This window comes from Lacerta agilis, chromosome 10, assembly GCF_009819535.1.
Source record: "Lacerta agilis isolate rLacAgi1 chromosome 10, rLacAgi1.pri, whole genome shotgun sequence".
NCBI lineage: Eukaryota > Metazoa > Chordata > Lepidosauria > Squamata > Lacertidae > Lacerta > Lacerta agilis.
The window spans coordinates 39,984,377-39,997,771 of NC_046321.1; the positions used below are offsets into that span (position 1 = coordinate 39,984,377).

Below are 13,395 nucleotides of genomic sequence, written 5' to 3' on the forward strand. Positions count from 1 at the left end.
TTTGTCATGATATACGTGTTAAAAGCATGTGTGTAAATTCAAATTTAAAATACAGATTTTTGTGCAGATTATTTTAAAGCGTTATCAGATTCATGTAGAAATGGTGCAAAGAAGACATAAGTGAACACATAAAAGATTGACAGTCCTACATACAGTGGTACCTCGACTTACGAATTACTCGACATATGAATTTTTCAACTTACGAATGGACATCAGTTGGCGGTTTTAGATGGGGTTTACTTGACTTACGAATTTTTCGTTTCCAATGCATTCCTATGGGGAAATCGCTTTTTTAGACTTACGAATTTTTCGACTTACAAATCTGCATTCGGAACGGATTAAATTCATAAATCGAGGTACCACTGTACAGGAAAACATAGGGGTAGATTCAGTGGTGTTGCTAAGATGACAGTAACACTCCTGTCAGCAGAACAGGGAGGGAAGTAGTTTTTGACAATTCCCCCCTCCCTTCCACATCTCCAATGATTCCCTATAACCTGGTGTAGGGGGTTGGGGGAACCCTGCAGCAGTGATTTAGAAGTAATGCAGGGGAAAGTGAAAAATTACTTTGCTCCTGATTCTGCAGATGGAAGCCTCACAGTGAACTGAACGACACCACTGGATACGATCCATGCTTCCCATTCAGTTTAGTATGTTTTAAATAATTAGGAAGGCTGGAGCAACTGCCCCATAAAGCCAAGGACAGTGGTAGTATCTGAGCAAACTATATTAACACTAAAGCTTTGGAGTAGAACTTTGGCTGTGATCTTACATGTGTGTTCTCAATAAAGAAAGTTCTCTGATCTGTATCCGGACGTGTGTGTGTGTGTTTTGTGACATAGCCATCAAAATGTTACAAAAGAGCACTGCAAAGGAACACGCCGGTGACAATGTTTAGGATAACTGATTTAGATCCAAATGACAGAACATAGGCCAGGCTTCCTCAAACTTGGTCCTCCAGATGTTTTCAGACTACAATTCCCATCATCCCTGACCACTGGTCCTGCTAGCTAGGGATCATGGGAGTTGTAGGCCAAAAACATCTGGAGGGTCAAGTTTGAGGAAGCCTGACATAGGCTTTGCATCCAGAAGATTCTAAGGTCCTTCCCCAGCATCTCTGGTACCAAAATTAGGAAAGACTCCTGCCTGAGGCCCCTATTATTTAAGAATAGACAAACCTGGGCTTGATAGGCTGCTGGCCTTGATTAAGGACCAAACTATACATTACAGTAAACATGAAGGCTGACCTACTAAAAGTAGCATCCACATCAATGTTACTTACCGTCACAGGAAAATCCTGCAGAACAGGTGCTTTTTGCATTGAGAGGGAAGCCAAAGTCCATCTGCATTGGTACCAGTGGCAACTTCTCTCCCAGTGCAAACAAAACCTTTGGGTGAGGACAGATTTTCTGTAGGAGTGTGCAAGGATTTTTTTTTTTTAAAAAAAACCCTACCCTGCTCACCATAGCCCTGATCCTGATCACACACACCCCATTGCTGCTATTTAAAGTAGAAAAAAATACTGTATATACTTGAGTATAAGCCTAGTTTTTCAGCACATTTTTTGTGCTGAAAAAGCTGCCCTCGGCTTATACTCGAGTGAGGCGGGCGGTGGGGGCAGTGAGAAAGAAGCCCTTTCTCTCCGCTCGTGCCACCACCCGCTCTCCACAGTCAACCATTCCTTAAGAAGTGTACAAGAATGGCGGTTCTTTACTCTCCCCAGGCAGCTTGTTCCATTCCTGAACTGCTCGCATAAATGCAAACTTGGCAAAGGAGGAAGAGGAAGGAGCAGCCCAAAGGGCTGCGTTCGGGCTGCTCGTTCCTCCTCCTCCTCCACAGCGGCAAAGGTGAACCGGCTTATACTTGAGTCAATAAGCTTTCCCAGGTTTTTGTAGGAAAATTAGGTGCCTTGGTTTATATTCGGGTCGGCTTATACTCGGGTATATACGGTAAGTACAAAATGTGAAACTATACATTTATTGTTTCCTATGTGAACATAATTTGGTTTGGAATAAACCAAGCTAATTTGGAAAACAAAGCAAATATTTGGGAAAAGGAAGTGTTAAATAGTGATTACTCCATAGAAAACCACCATTTATGTTTGCCCAACCACTGTACCTAATTTAATTATTTAGATCACTTTTCCAGTTAGCTAAAATGGATTTATAGCATGGATTTATGCTACTGTACTTAGTTCCACAGTATGTCAAAGAAAATACTCTTTCTGTATATGTAGCTAATGGTTTCAATTTGGAGCCCGTGACACAAATGGAAAAGCAAGCCTGAGGACCCAATAAAATAATCTGAGAATAATAGTTTGAAAAGAAATTGTAGCAGCATTTTTATGTCCTGAAAGCAGAGATTATGCAACATTCTGCTTTTACACATTAAATCATATTTGTATATGGCTTAGTGAATCAGTGACTAGCTTCACCAAGAACCTACCAGGATTCCCAGTTCAGTCTTCAAAATATTAGACTTGCATAGAGGGGCAGGAGTGTGCAGTCGAGGAAACTCCATCCTCAGTTCCCCAGCACAACAAATGTGGTAAGACATTCATGCCTCATCAGGATTTTCAGTTGTGTGGAGGCTTCTAAGCATCTTCCGTCAAACACACACAGAAGCTTCTCTCAATTTTTAAATTCAATGCACAAAGCTCTGAGAGAAGCCCTCACTGAAGGGGAAAATTAGGGCAGCACTTATATTTGAAACCACTTTTTAGGAACTACTTTGTTCAGGAAAATGTTTTCTTTTTCAGGTTACAGTTTGCCTTCTTCTTCAGGTTCAGCAACTCTGCAGATTGGGTTATGGAAAATGTCTGCAGGTTGCTCTAATTTAATAGCCAAGTGTGCCTGTAGAGCTGCATATGGTATTCTAAACCCCCTCAATTTTTAGTTTTTTATTTATCTACTGCAAATTTATTCCTACATGTCAGGGAACTGCCACCTGGCCTGCTGAGGGGAATACAGGGTCTGTTAGCATACACAGAGCCCCAATGCCAACTGAGCAGCAGTACCTCTTCCAGCGGGGAAAGCCGCCACACCTCCAGTGGGGAGGAGATGGAAGGAACCAGCCTGGCGGGGAAAGGGCTTAGGGATGCCACTGAGAGCCCCAGCACCTCTTCTAGCCAGGAGCCACAAACAGGGACCCTGGCGGGGAGAGGGCTTGGGGATGTTGCTGAGACCCTGCGCTCACCTCGCCCGGCTGGTCAGGAGGGAGGCACGCCATTTCCGGCACCCCAGTTGCGCAGAGGAGTAAAACGCAAGGAGGGTAGGAGGAGACTTGGGGTGCCGAAGTTCTTATGCTGTGGGAGAAGCCGGAAGGGGCCACTCCCGGATTCTGCCAGCGACTGAGACAGACATGCTTTTTGTAGCTCTGCACTGTAAATAGTTTGCACAATAAAACTGCAAAATACTGTTTGGGCTCCGGTTCCGTTACTCGTGAGGCACCATCACGCGGACCTTACACTACAGTAGTAGTAATGGGATTGATTTTGGCAAATAATAATATTAACCTTTAAGGGAAACTTTTGATGCAAGGTTAATTGCACAGCTACTCAGCACAAACAACATGGATTATGAATATGAAACCCATAAATTATCATGAGATCTGAAGTATTTTGAAGATTCTCTTATGGCATAAAACAACAATCAAATTATGGATAGTCATGCAAATTAGAACCAACTGTTTTCTTTAAGTCCTTTGTTGCTCTCCTGATATATACTTGCTTCTGCTTATTTTTAAAGCCCACAATTAACCTAGCAATCAAAATGCATTACCTCTAAAGTATTATTAAGATTGCTTTACAACAGTAATTATTATGTAAGTTAACAAACATGATGTAACATGTAACATTATCTAAACCAGGGATTGTCAACCTGGTCCCTACCGCCCACTAGTGGGCATTTCAGGATTCTAGGTGGGCGGTAAGGGGTTCTATGGCACAAGCTGAATCCTCCTTCCATCAAGCGCTGGTGGGCGTAAGGAAATTTTACCATCAAGAAAGATGCATTAGTGGGCGTTGAGGCTCCAGTATATGGGCCACTTCATGAGAAGACTCCCTAGAAAAGACCCTGATGTTGGGAAAGATGGAGGGCACAAGGAGAAGGGGACAACAGAGGATGAGATGGTTGGACAGTGTTCTCGAAGCTACTACCACGAGTTTGGCCAAACTGTGAGAGGCAGTGAAGGATAGGCGTGCCTGGCGTGCTCTGGTCCATGGGGTCACGAAGAGTCGGACACGACTGAACGACTGAACAACACCAACACCACCCCTGGTCTAAACGATGCTCCATAGGCATCAAATTCTCTTACTTATGAGGTGGATCATAAACCATATTGAGTCCTACCACTACCCAAAATAGGTAGAGAATAACAGATTGAATGTGATGATAAGTAATGAAGATGAAATGTTAATACTGCTTCAAGAAACACCCTTAGAGAAAGATACCACAATAAAACTTGCTTGAATTAATTTCTGCCCCACATCTAACTGAACACTGATGCTCATTCAATGACATCTACTCCCACCTTGTGGTAAAGCTGCTGCACATTACTTTTTTAAAATGTTCTATTTTCCTGACCCCTGAGATAGGGGAAAAAAAAAAGAATATTTCAGTGACTGAATATATGCAAGAATGATATTCTTGAAAGAAGAAGGTATACAATTTACCACAAGTGCGGAAGAGCTGCTACTGATAAAGTATCATCCTTGATGCCGGATGCTTTAAGACTACATTCAACACTGAGTCATAACCGAGTGTCAGATTTTATGAAGTTTCCACTGCTTAGGGTTGAAATCTACCCCCCAAAAAACCAGCTGCTGAAAATTTATATATATCCAACTGCAGCTCAAAACGTTAGACATCTTTTGCCAGAAACAGAAGGATCCTCAGAGCCCAATTGAAAATTCAACAATTATATTCTACTTATATCTGAGAATTAGTATTTTTAATGTTTCATCTTTTTTTTTTCCTGACTTGTGTAGAACCTTTACAGATTTGTATGCTCAGTAAGTCTGGCGTCCATTCAAACACTTACCTTTTTCATTTCCATTTGCATATTGTGGAGGCTTGTTTTTGTCAATGCTATTAAAGCTCTGACTTCTCCGATTTAAATTTGAGGCTCCCTGGACTTTGGTACTGCTGCCTGCAGCTGGCACCCTTGAGGGCCCGGGAAGCCTAGAATAGCACAGTCAGAAATGAATTTCTTGCAAGTGCATACGAGACAGTTAACTTTTCAGTTGCAGTATAAATTCACAGAGCTGATCAACAATGGTTTTAAGGAAGGTAATGACAATGAACAACAACATAATTAATGGTTATTTAGACCATGGACAAAAGGTACACCTTAAACGGTACAAAAGAGGGAAAATATGATGTATACAGAGACAAACATAAGGATCCTTTGCATTTTCCATTTACACTGTAAAAAAAAAAATCAACCATGTTTTTCCAGGAGCCATACAACCTTTTTATTTAAATAGTGTTCGGTTCCATATATTTCTAAGATAAATATAATAAAGCTAAAACAACCCATGGAATACAGTTTAGTGGAAATATATACTCTAAACACTGTTTTGTAAATAAGCACTGTACTCCACAACAAGTGCTTTATTTCTTCTTTTGCTCCAGAAACTCATATCTGCAGAAGGCATTGGATGGCAAGATGATAAATTCAACATTTTACATTGCTCACATCTTCATTACTTCAAATGAAAACTCTTGAATTAAAGAGATCTGCTCAGGCTACATATTTCACTTGTTGGTATTTGCTGCCACCATCTGAAATATCCTGGGTATCAGAGTTAACAATGAAGATGCCGCTGTCTGCAATACGTACAGACCCACATTGCAATTATTTTCATTTGATTGTCTGGTATGGAGATTAAGCAGCGTTGCGTTGTCTTAAAAGCTGCTGATAAAAATAAATTGCTCTAGTTCAATGCACACAATTGGAACCTCAACAGACTTAAGGACAGGTTAAAATCAGGATTTTGAATGTTACCTACAAACAGGTGTTACTAGTTTAGGATATTTCAAATATTTGCATTGTGAAATGCTAATAGCTGCATAGGGGGAGAAAAGAGAAAATGCAAGAAGAAAATGAAAGGGGGCATTTGTTTAAGAAAGGGCTTTGCTTACTATACTGGCATATCAAGGGATCATATTTCAATATAAAACTGCAGTTTTTTAACCACTATATCTCTCACCATTCTGTGAAGTAGGTAACTGGAAAATTGTGATGTTAGATGTCTAATAATCCACGTTACTTTTTAGTTTATTCTGGCTGTTGGCCTGTTCCTTTGGAGTCTGCACTGTCAGCAGATCTAAGCATACAAAACTTTATCATGGCCTATATAATCCAGATAAGACTGGGCACTGTTAGTGAGTGGTTCCCTAGACCTCTGAGGGCACCGGTGCGTAACTTAGGGGTACTTCTGGATCCTTTGCTGTCAGCTTCGACTGGTGTCCCAATCTGGATGGCGATAACCTAACGTGTGTTGTCTATGCTCAGGTAACCCCTAGGTTAGATTACTGCAACACCTTATATGCAGAGCATATGCAGGGCTTTTTTTCAACCAGAAGTCACTGGAAGTCGGTTCCAGCACCTCTCAGGTGGGTGCCATTGCCATTATAAGAGAACAAGGGAGTTCTGGTGAGTTCTGGCACCTCTTTTTCTAGAATACTAGCACTGGATATGAAGGGCTACCTCTGAAAATGGTTTGGAAACTTCAACTGGTGCATAAGTTGGCAGTGAAATTGCTCACTGAGGCAGGACTGTTTGATTATACTACACTGATCCTGGCTCAACTGCACTGGCTGCCAATTAGTTTTCGGGCCCAATTCAAAGTGCTGTTTTTAACCAATGAAGCCTTCATGGCTCAGGACTGAAATATCTCAAGGACCGCCAGTCCACATATGGCCCACCTCAACCCAGACCCTGCAATAATCATTTGAAGCCCTTCTTCGTGTGCCTTCTCCATGAGAGGTTTGGAGGGTGGCAACACCAGAACAAGCATTTTCTGTGGTGCCACCCACCCCCCATTCTTTGAATAGTGTCCCCAGGGAGGCTCACCTGGCACCCTCATTACATACCTTTAGACACCAGGGGAAAACGTTTCTCTAGAACCAGACCTTTGGCTGATTAACATTCTATGGCCTTTTAAATGTGTTTGTGGGAGAGGTGTTATTGGCTTGTTTAGGTTTTTAATGTGTATTCTGGGTTCTCATTTTATATTTTTATGTTGTGAACCACCCTGTGATCTTCAGATGAAGGGTGGTATACAAATTCAATTAACAACACCACAACTATGATTACTGATTCAGTCAATTTACAAATATACAAAAATGCATATTAAAATTCAATTGCTTGTATTAATAACCATATTTCTCAGGTACTTCCCTCCCTATATTCCAGTTAGGAAAATGAGGCGGGAAACAGCCCCAAAGGGCCTTTGTAATATTTGAAAACAGATCTCGAGGCTATTGTAACACACACACACACACACACACACACACAATACAAACTTTCCTCACATACCTATTCATTCCATTTCCAGTCATTCTCCCACAGAATCATTTAAGCAACAAAGGAAATGCAAAGTATAAAGCAACAGGTAATTCACAAGGAACACACTTCTGGTCAAAAATGTACAAATACTGTTATAAATTTATAGCATTAGACAAGAAACAGTTGTTAGAGCCCAGACATGATGAATTGTGAAGGAGACAAGAGAGCCTGCAATAAATGCGGACTGAAAACCTATGACCACAGGTGCACAACAACTGTGCTTTGGTATAGCTCATTCCAGGCTATCACCAGCAGTTCAGCTTATGATAGAAAACTGACGCCATACATTGGATTACACAGCTGATAGTTCATTGTCAGCAATGAACTGCACAGCAAATAATGTGAACAGTTTCTTTTTTTAACTACACATAACCAACACGGACTGAACAAAGCAAGAGGAGCTAGGAGTCCTTTAGGAAGTAAATGCACAGATTTTAGTGTTTATAATAGAGAAGTCACAATCAACGGCAGAGATAGAACAGGCAATCAACATGCAAGCCATCTAAGACTAAGATTTTGTTTCATTTAAAGACAATTCATTGTTTCAATCCATTTAATTCCCAACAAAAGTTGTCCCTAACACTAGAAATTCCACACAATACTTTATTAAATACATTTCTGGCTGAAGCAGTGCTAATTCTTCTACCCAAGTGGTTTTTAAACTATTTTCATAGGAAGCTGTCACACTGAGTCAGACCTTTCAGTTCAGTATCATCTACACTGGCTAGCAATGGCTCAGAGCTTCAGAATATTTACCAGCCCTGCCTGGAAACTGTGTGCTTTTACCACTGTGTTACAGCCCTTCCTAACAGGGCTCCCTCTGTGAAAAGACTGATAAAGGCATAAATACTCTATAATTGCTTTTCTGGTCTTACTATATTACCCTTGCAGTGCCCAGCTGCATGTGATATCCACAAGAAGTGTGCATGCACACGAAAGCTCATACCAAGAACAAACTTAGTTGGTCTCTAAGGTGATACTGGAAGGAATTTTTTTATTTTTTATTTTGTTTCCACATTCTAGGGTTCAACTTACATAAAATGAGAAGCAGACCCAAGAGTCTACACTAGCAACGAGGAATATAGGCAAGAATGGTCTGCAATAGACAGATTCTGATAATAACATATGGGATGTTTTAGTGGCAGTCTACCATAATCAATGCAATAAAGAAGGGATCCAAAAGGTGAAGTTTGAGCATTATTGTTCCCAATAATGCTTTCCCAAACTAACAACCCTCCTGAACGTGCTTCCATTTTAAAATTTACAGTTGTGTTCCGCCAAGATAAACAGTATCATACAGTTCAATTTCTCCTCTATTGAGCTGGGCTAATAAACTAAAAAAAATGATTAGTAGAATTTATTTTTACTTGTAAACCAAATTATGGGAGAAGACAGACATAACCTGAATACAGAGCTTGCAGTGGTGCTGTGATGTCACAACTGAGCCAATATATGTCCTTGACTACTACACTCCACTTTTCATCATTCACTCGCTTCTAGCCTTCTTCAGCTGATTAAAAGCAACAAAGCTTTATTTAGCCAAGTACCTGAAATGGGATGCTTCCCAGCTCAGGAACCCAAGTGTATGATAGGTTGCTATTTTTTTTTTCCAGACAGGTAGAGGAGGCACAGCAGAAGTTGGCAAAGAGTAAGGGGCAATGTGGGTAGGAATGACAGTGTGGATTTCATTGTATGATTCTCTATCAACAGTTCAGTTGCAAAGTTTCCCCTGTGGCAGAGCTAAATAATATGCTTCAAGTCTGTCTCTAGTCTGCGTGTTGAGCAAGAAGCATAAGAGCACTAAAATCCCTCTAGAAACTCGACAGCTCATTTAAATCAATTATTTTACATGCGGTATGCTAAGTTGCAACACATAGATATCCCTACAGCTATTATACAAAGCTGTTATTTTTGCAGTCTTGAGCAAGGCTTTTCCACTGGCCAACTAAAAATTATGCAAAGCTTGCATTTAAAAGATATGGTGATAAAGAGTTGAATGCCTACTGTGGTTTAAAGAATAAAATGCCAGTGGGCAGTGACTCCATTAAGTATCACTAGCAAGCAATAAATTAGAGATGTTAACTGACCTAGAAGGCTTTTTTTGACTGGTTGCAATTCCACTGTGATTAGACTGAGTTGCATATCTGGCTGTCAGACTGTATGAGAAGAAACAGAGAAATTGAATTAACGGAAAAAAAATTGGAATATGCATAAAAAGCAAAAACTTACCACCAAATGATGACTTAATGTTATGCAAATAGAACATGATAGAAAACAAATTAATCAAAGAATGCATTAAATGTAATGATTATATCATGAGTTTTCAAAGTACGGACTATGTTGTAATGCAAGGCAACGTAAACTGTCCCATCCACACAGTTTCCCAGAGTGGTAAAACCTATGGGAGTAAGACTTGGGACAGGAATTGGAATGGGCAGACTAGTGCAATGTGTGCACTAAGAAACCTCTATTATCTGTATTGCCTAAGACCCAAAAAATAATATTTAGATCTTACACAGGTGGTACTTGACACTCCCGAGGTGCAACAGAAACGGTTCTCTATTTTCACCACTCTGTTGAAGGAAATGTGGCTACGCTGGAAACTTCTACCATATGTGGTGGTTATTAGAAGCTATACACATAGTTTAAAAGACATTCTTACAAGAGATTACCCAACAGTCTTTGCACTCAATTAGCCCTGTTAGCAATTTTTGATGTGGAGAACAAGAACTCACTGCATAAACATTTTATTACATTTCTATTGGTAATCAGTTGCACCCAGCTGTAAGAATTTGGACAATTTATCTAAAGACTGTGGGCGCCAACAAATCTGGTCAATTGTTCCTATGGATAAATTTACCAAACAAGCTTTGGATGGACAAAAAGACAATGATTTTATTGAGTTTTGGTAGGCATGTATTGCTTATGTGAATAAGAATAAGTAAAACTCACAACTTCTAGCCCCACGTGGCAATCTCTGGCAGAATGTTCCTGGTTAAGTCTTGCTTTTTTGATTTGGTAGCAGATGGGAGTGAGTGGGGGACTGGAGATGCTACATTTGTTTCTGTAATATTGTTCTTTATGTTGACCATGGTAAACTGTCAACATCCTACCTGGGTTAAAACTCAAGATGTATTGTTGCTAAGCAAACTCAGAGCTTATTGCAGATACAAATACTGGCTCTGAACTTTGCAGTAGATGCCATAGAATTTTATCTAAATATCCACTTTCAACACTAATTGAGGGTATCATCTTTGCTGAAGAAAGACATTATTTATTGGGATGGGAAACTTGTGGCTTCCAGATGTTGTTGGACTCCAACCTCAATCAGCTCCAACCAGCAGGGCCAGTAGTTATGGATGATGGGAGCTTTAATCCAGCAACATCTGGTGGGCCGCAGTTTACCCATTCCTGATTTACAAGGACACCCAAAAGTATTAATGGGGACCATGTGCCATGTGTTACCGTCAAACTTCATTAAAAAGCACATTAAAGATTTTATACAGCATTTTAGGGCTGTTTTACTAAAATCAACTTTTTTGAGAGAAGAACTAGCCAGATGACAGACCAGAATGACATTGTGTAGCAGACAAATCTACTTTCTCATTATATTATGACACATTCGTCCCACTGTTATTGTCCAATGCTACTGGCTGGGGAACATGGATACAATGACTATGTGTTCTGTAAGCACAGCCTATGCTAGAAACATGCATAGCAATGATGCACAAAATGAAAATCAAAGGAAGGTGCTGTTAGCAAAGAACATAGCATGGTTAATTCTAAGAGGTGATGATATTGACAAGTGATGTGATGTGATTTGGCCAGGAATATATGACAAGGGATGTAACTAGACCACTTATAACTTTGTGAAACTGTCCCTGGACTGTATCAGTTATTGCAGCTGGGAATCACAAGACTGAATCCTTCATGCCGCCACCCCTTGCTGCCCCCAAAAGTGATGGAAAGTTAGGTGCCTGACTTTTCCCGTTACACAAGTGAGAGCTTGCAGGAACACACAATCAGGAGGGAATGCAGAATGGGAAGAACGCAATAAGGTGGTGCTGAGCTGGGCTTCATCTAGATTGTCCTAGCACTGCACAGCTAGTATTAACAGCATCACTGCTGCAATCCAGGGATTTGGAACCAAGTTCACATATACTGATTAGTGATGCTGTTGAAACTCAGCATTTGTCCATTTGGAAGTCAAATCTAGTATGTTCGTAATTCCTGAATGTAATGTAATTCCAATGAACTTTAATATTTTCATATTTCAAGCTGAGTTTGTTTACAAGTTAGTTTGTATTTTCTGTGCCTGTGCAGTTGGAGAGAAAAGTAGTGAACTTACAGTGATATGGGGTGATTTGAGGGCTTTTAAACCATTTCTTTTTTTATTTTAACTTCCTTGCCAATAAAGATTAGAGCTTGAACTTCCTTGAATGTCAAAGTCTCTCTGGCAGACTAAGAAGCATACTTCTTGCCAGCAGTGGCTGGTGAAGCACTGTGGGTAGGACAGTTTTGTTGACTTCACTTCCCAATGCTGCACATCACTGTCATCACCAAAAGGGAGGCAGCAGGGAGCTTGATATGGCAGCAGCAATGGGGCCACTCTGACACTCCTGCCACTACACTTGCACTGTGTTGAACTCCCTATCTATGGCCTGCCCATCCCCTTCTCAGTAACTGGCCTCAACATGCAGCAATGGGAAGCCAGATCAGTAAACCATTCCACCCTGGGCTTCCGGCGGCTGACGCCATTGCGGGTGGTCGTGGGTTGCTTCGGCTGCGAAGCACCCAGTCCATCCCGGGGGTTAGGAGCCCTGCTACCGCAAAGCGGGGCTCCGGTTGGGGTGCGGGAAGAGCGTCCCGCACCCTGGGCTCCCCGGCTGTGCCCGTTGTGGCTCCGAACCCTTCCCCCGCTCCCCCTGTAAAGGGGGAGTGGGGGTGAAGGGACGACGGAGCCGGGCTATAGGGGACATGCCCCAACCGGGATGTAAATGCGGCGACAAAGCCTGTGATGAGCGTCTAAGTTCTACCTGTCCTTAATGAGCTGTTAAGAACCCAGAGGCGGTGAGTAATTGATTGACTCTTTGTATTCCTGGAACGATCTGGGGGAAAGAAGAAAGGCAGCCCGCCTCCCTCCCTTCGGGAGATGAAAGTAATTAACCCTTTAAGTGACTGCTGCTACAACAATCGATAGAAAGTATCTGGAATTTGAAAACTGAGACTGTTGAGATTTCCCTTCGGGGGTTAACTGGGGAAAAAATATCTCCATTTGAAGTTTTGGTCTTTATACTCCGGCATCGGAGAAATGGCGACGACTTGGACTTTCGTGGGAAAAAACTGAAACAAAGAAAGGAAGAGACAGGAACTGAAACTTGATACTCACCCTCCCTCCTAAAATGCTGGACTTTGCGCTTGCACTGGTATCGAGCTCTGGTTTGGAGGATGAGGAAATGCTTACTGTCTTGCAACTGGAACTGCTTAATCGAAAACTACAAATTTTGAGTGGAATTATAAATGAAAAGAACTTACTTTCCACAGAAGAGGCTTTTCAAAAGTTCTACACAATGGAGACAAACTTTGGCAAAGAGCTGGGAGGGGCGCTTGAAGGATGGTTTGAGATGGCTGGGCAACTCCGAAAGGAAGGGGGGCCGGTTTCTGGGGGTGGCAGCCCTGGAACGGGAAAATTTACAATATCCAGACTCCGAGGTGGCAGCTCGGGGGCAAGGGACATGGAATTAAGATTTCTACAAGAAGAAGAAGAAGAAGAAAAAGAAACGGAGAAACCCAGAATGGAGGGGAGGAACACCCTGAGGCTCG

The 13,395-nt window shown here is 41.5% G+C and overlaps 1 protein-coding gene across 1 annotated transcript in view; it reads right to left on the reverse strand.

The window, feature by feature from the left end:
- NAV3 (neuron navigator 3) overlaps positions 1-13,395 on the reverse strand; it is a 236,497-nt gene that overhangs the window by 129,344 nt on the left and 93,758 nt on the right. The window contains 2 exon segments of the mRNA XM_033163206.1: positions 5,041-5,180; positions 9,660-9,728. Of these exon segments, the coding sequence (XP_033019097.1) occupies positions 5,041-5,180; positions 9,660-9,728 (209 nt within the window).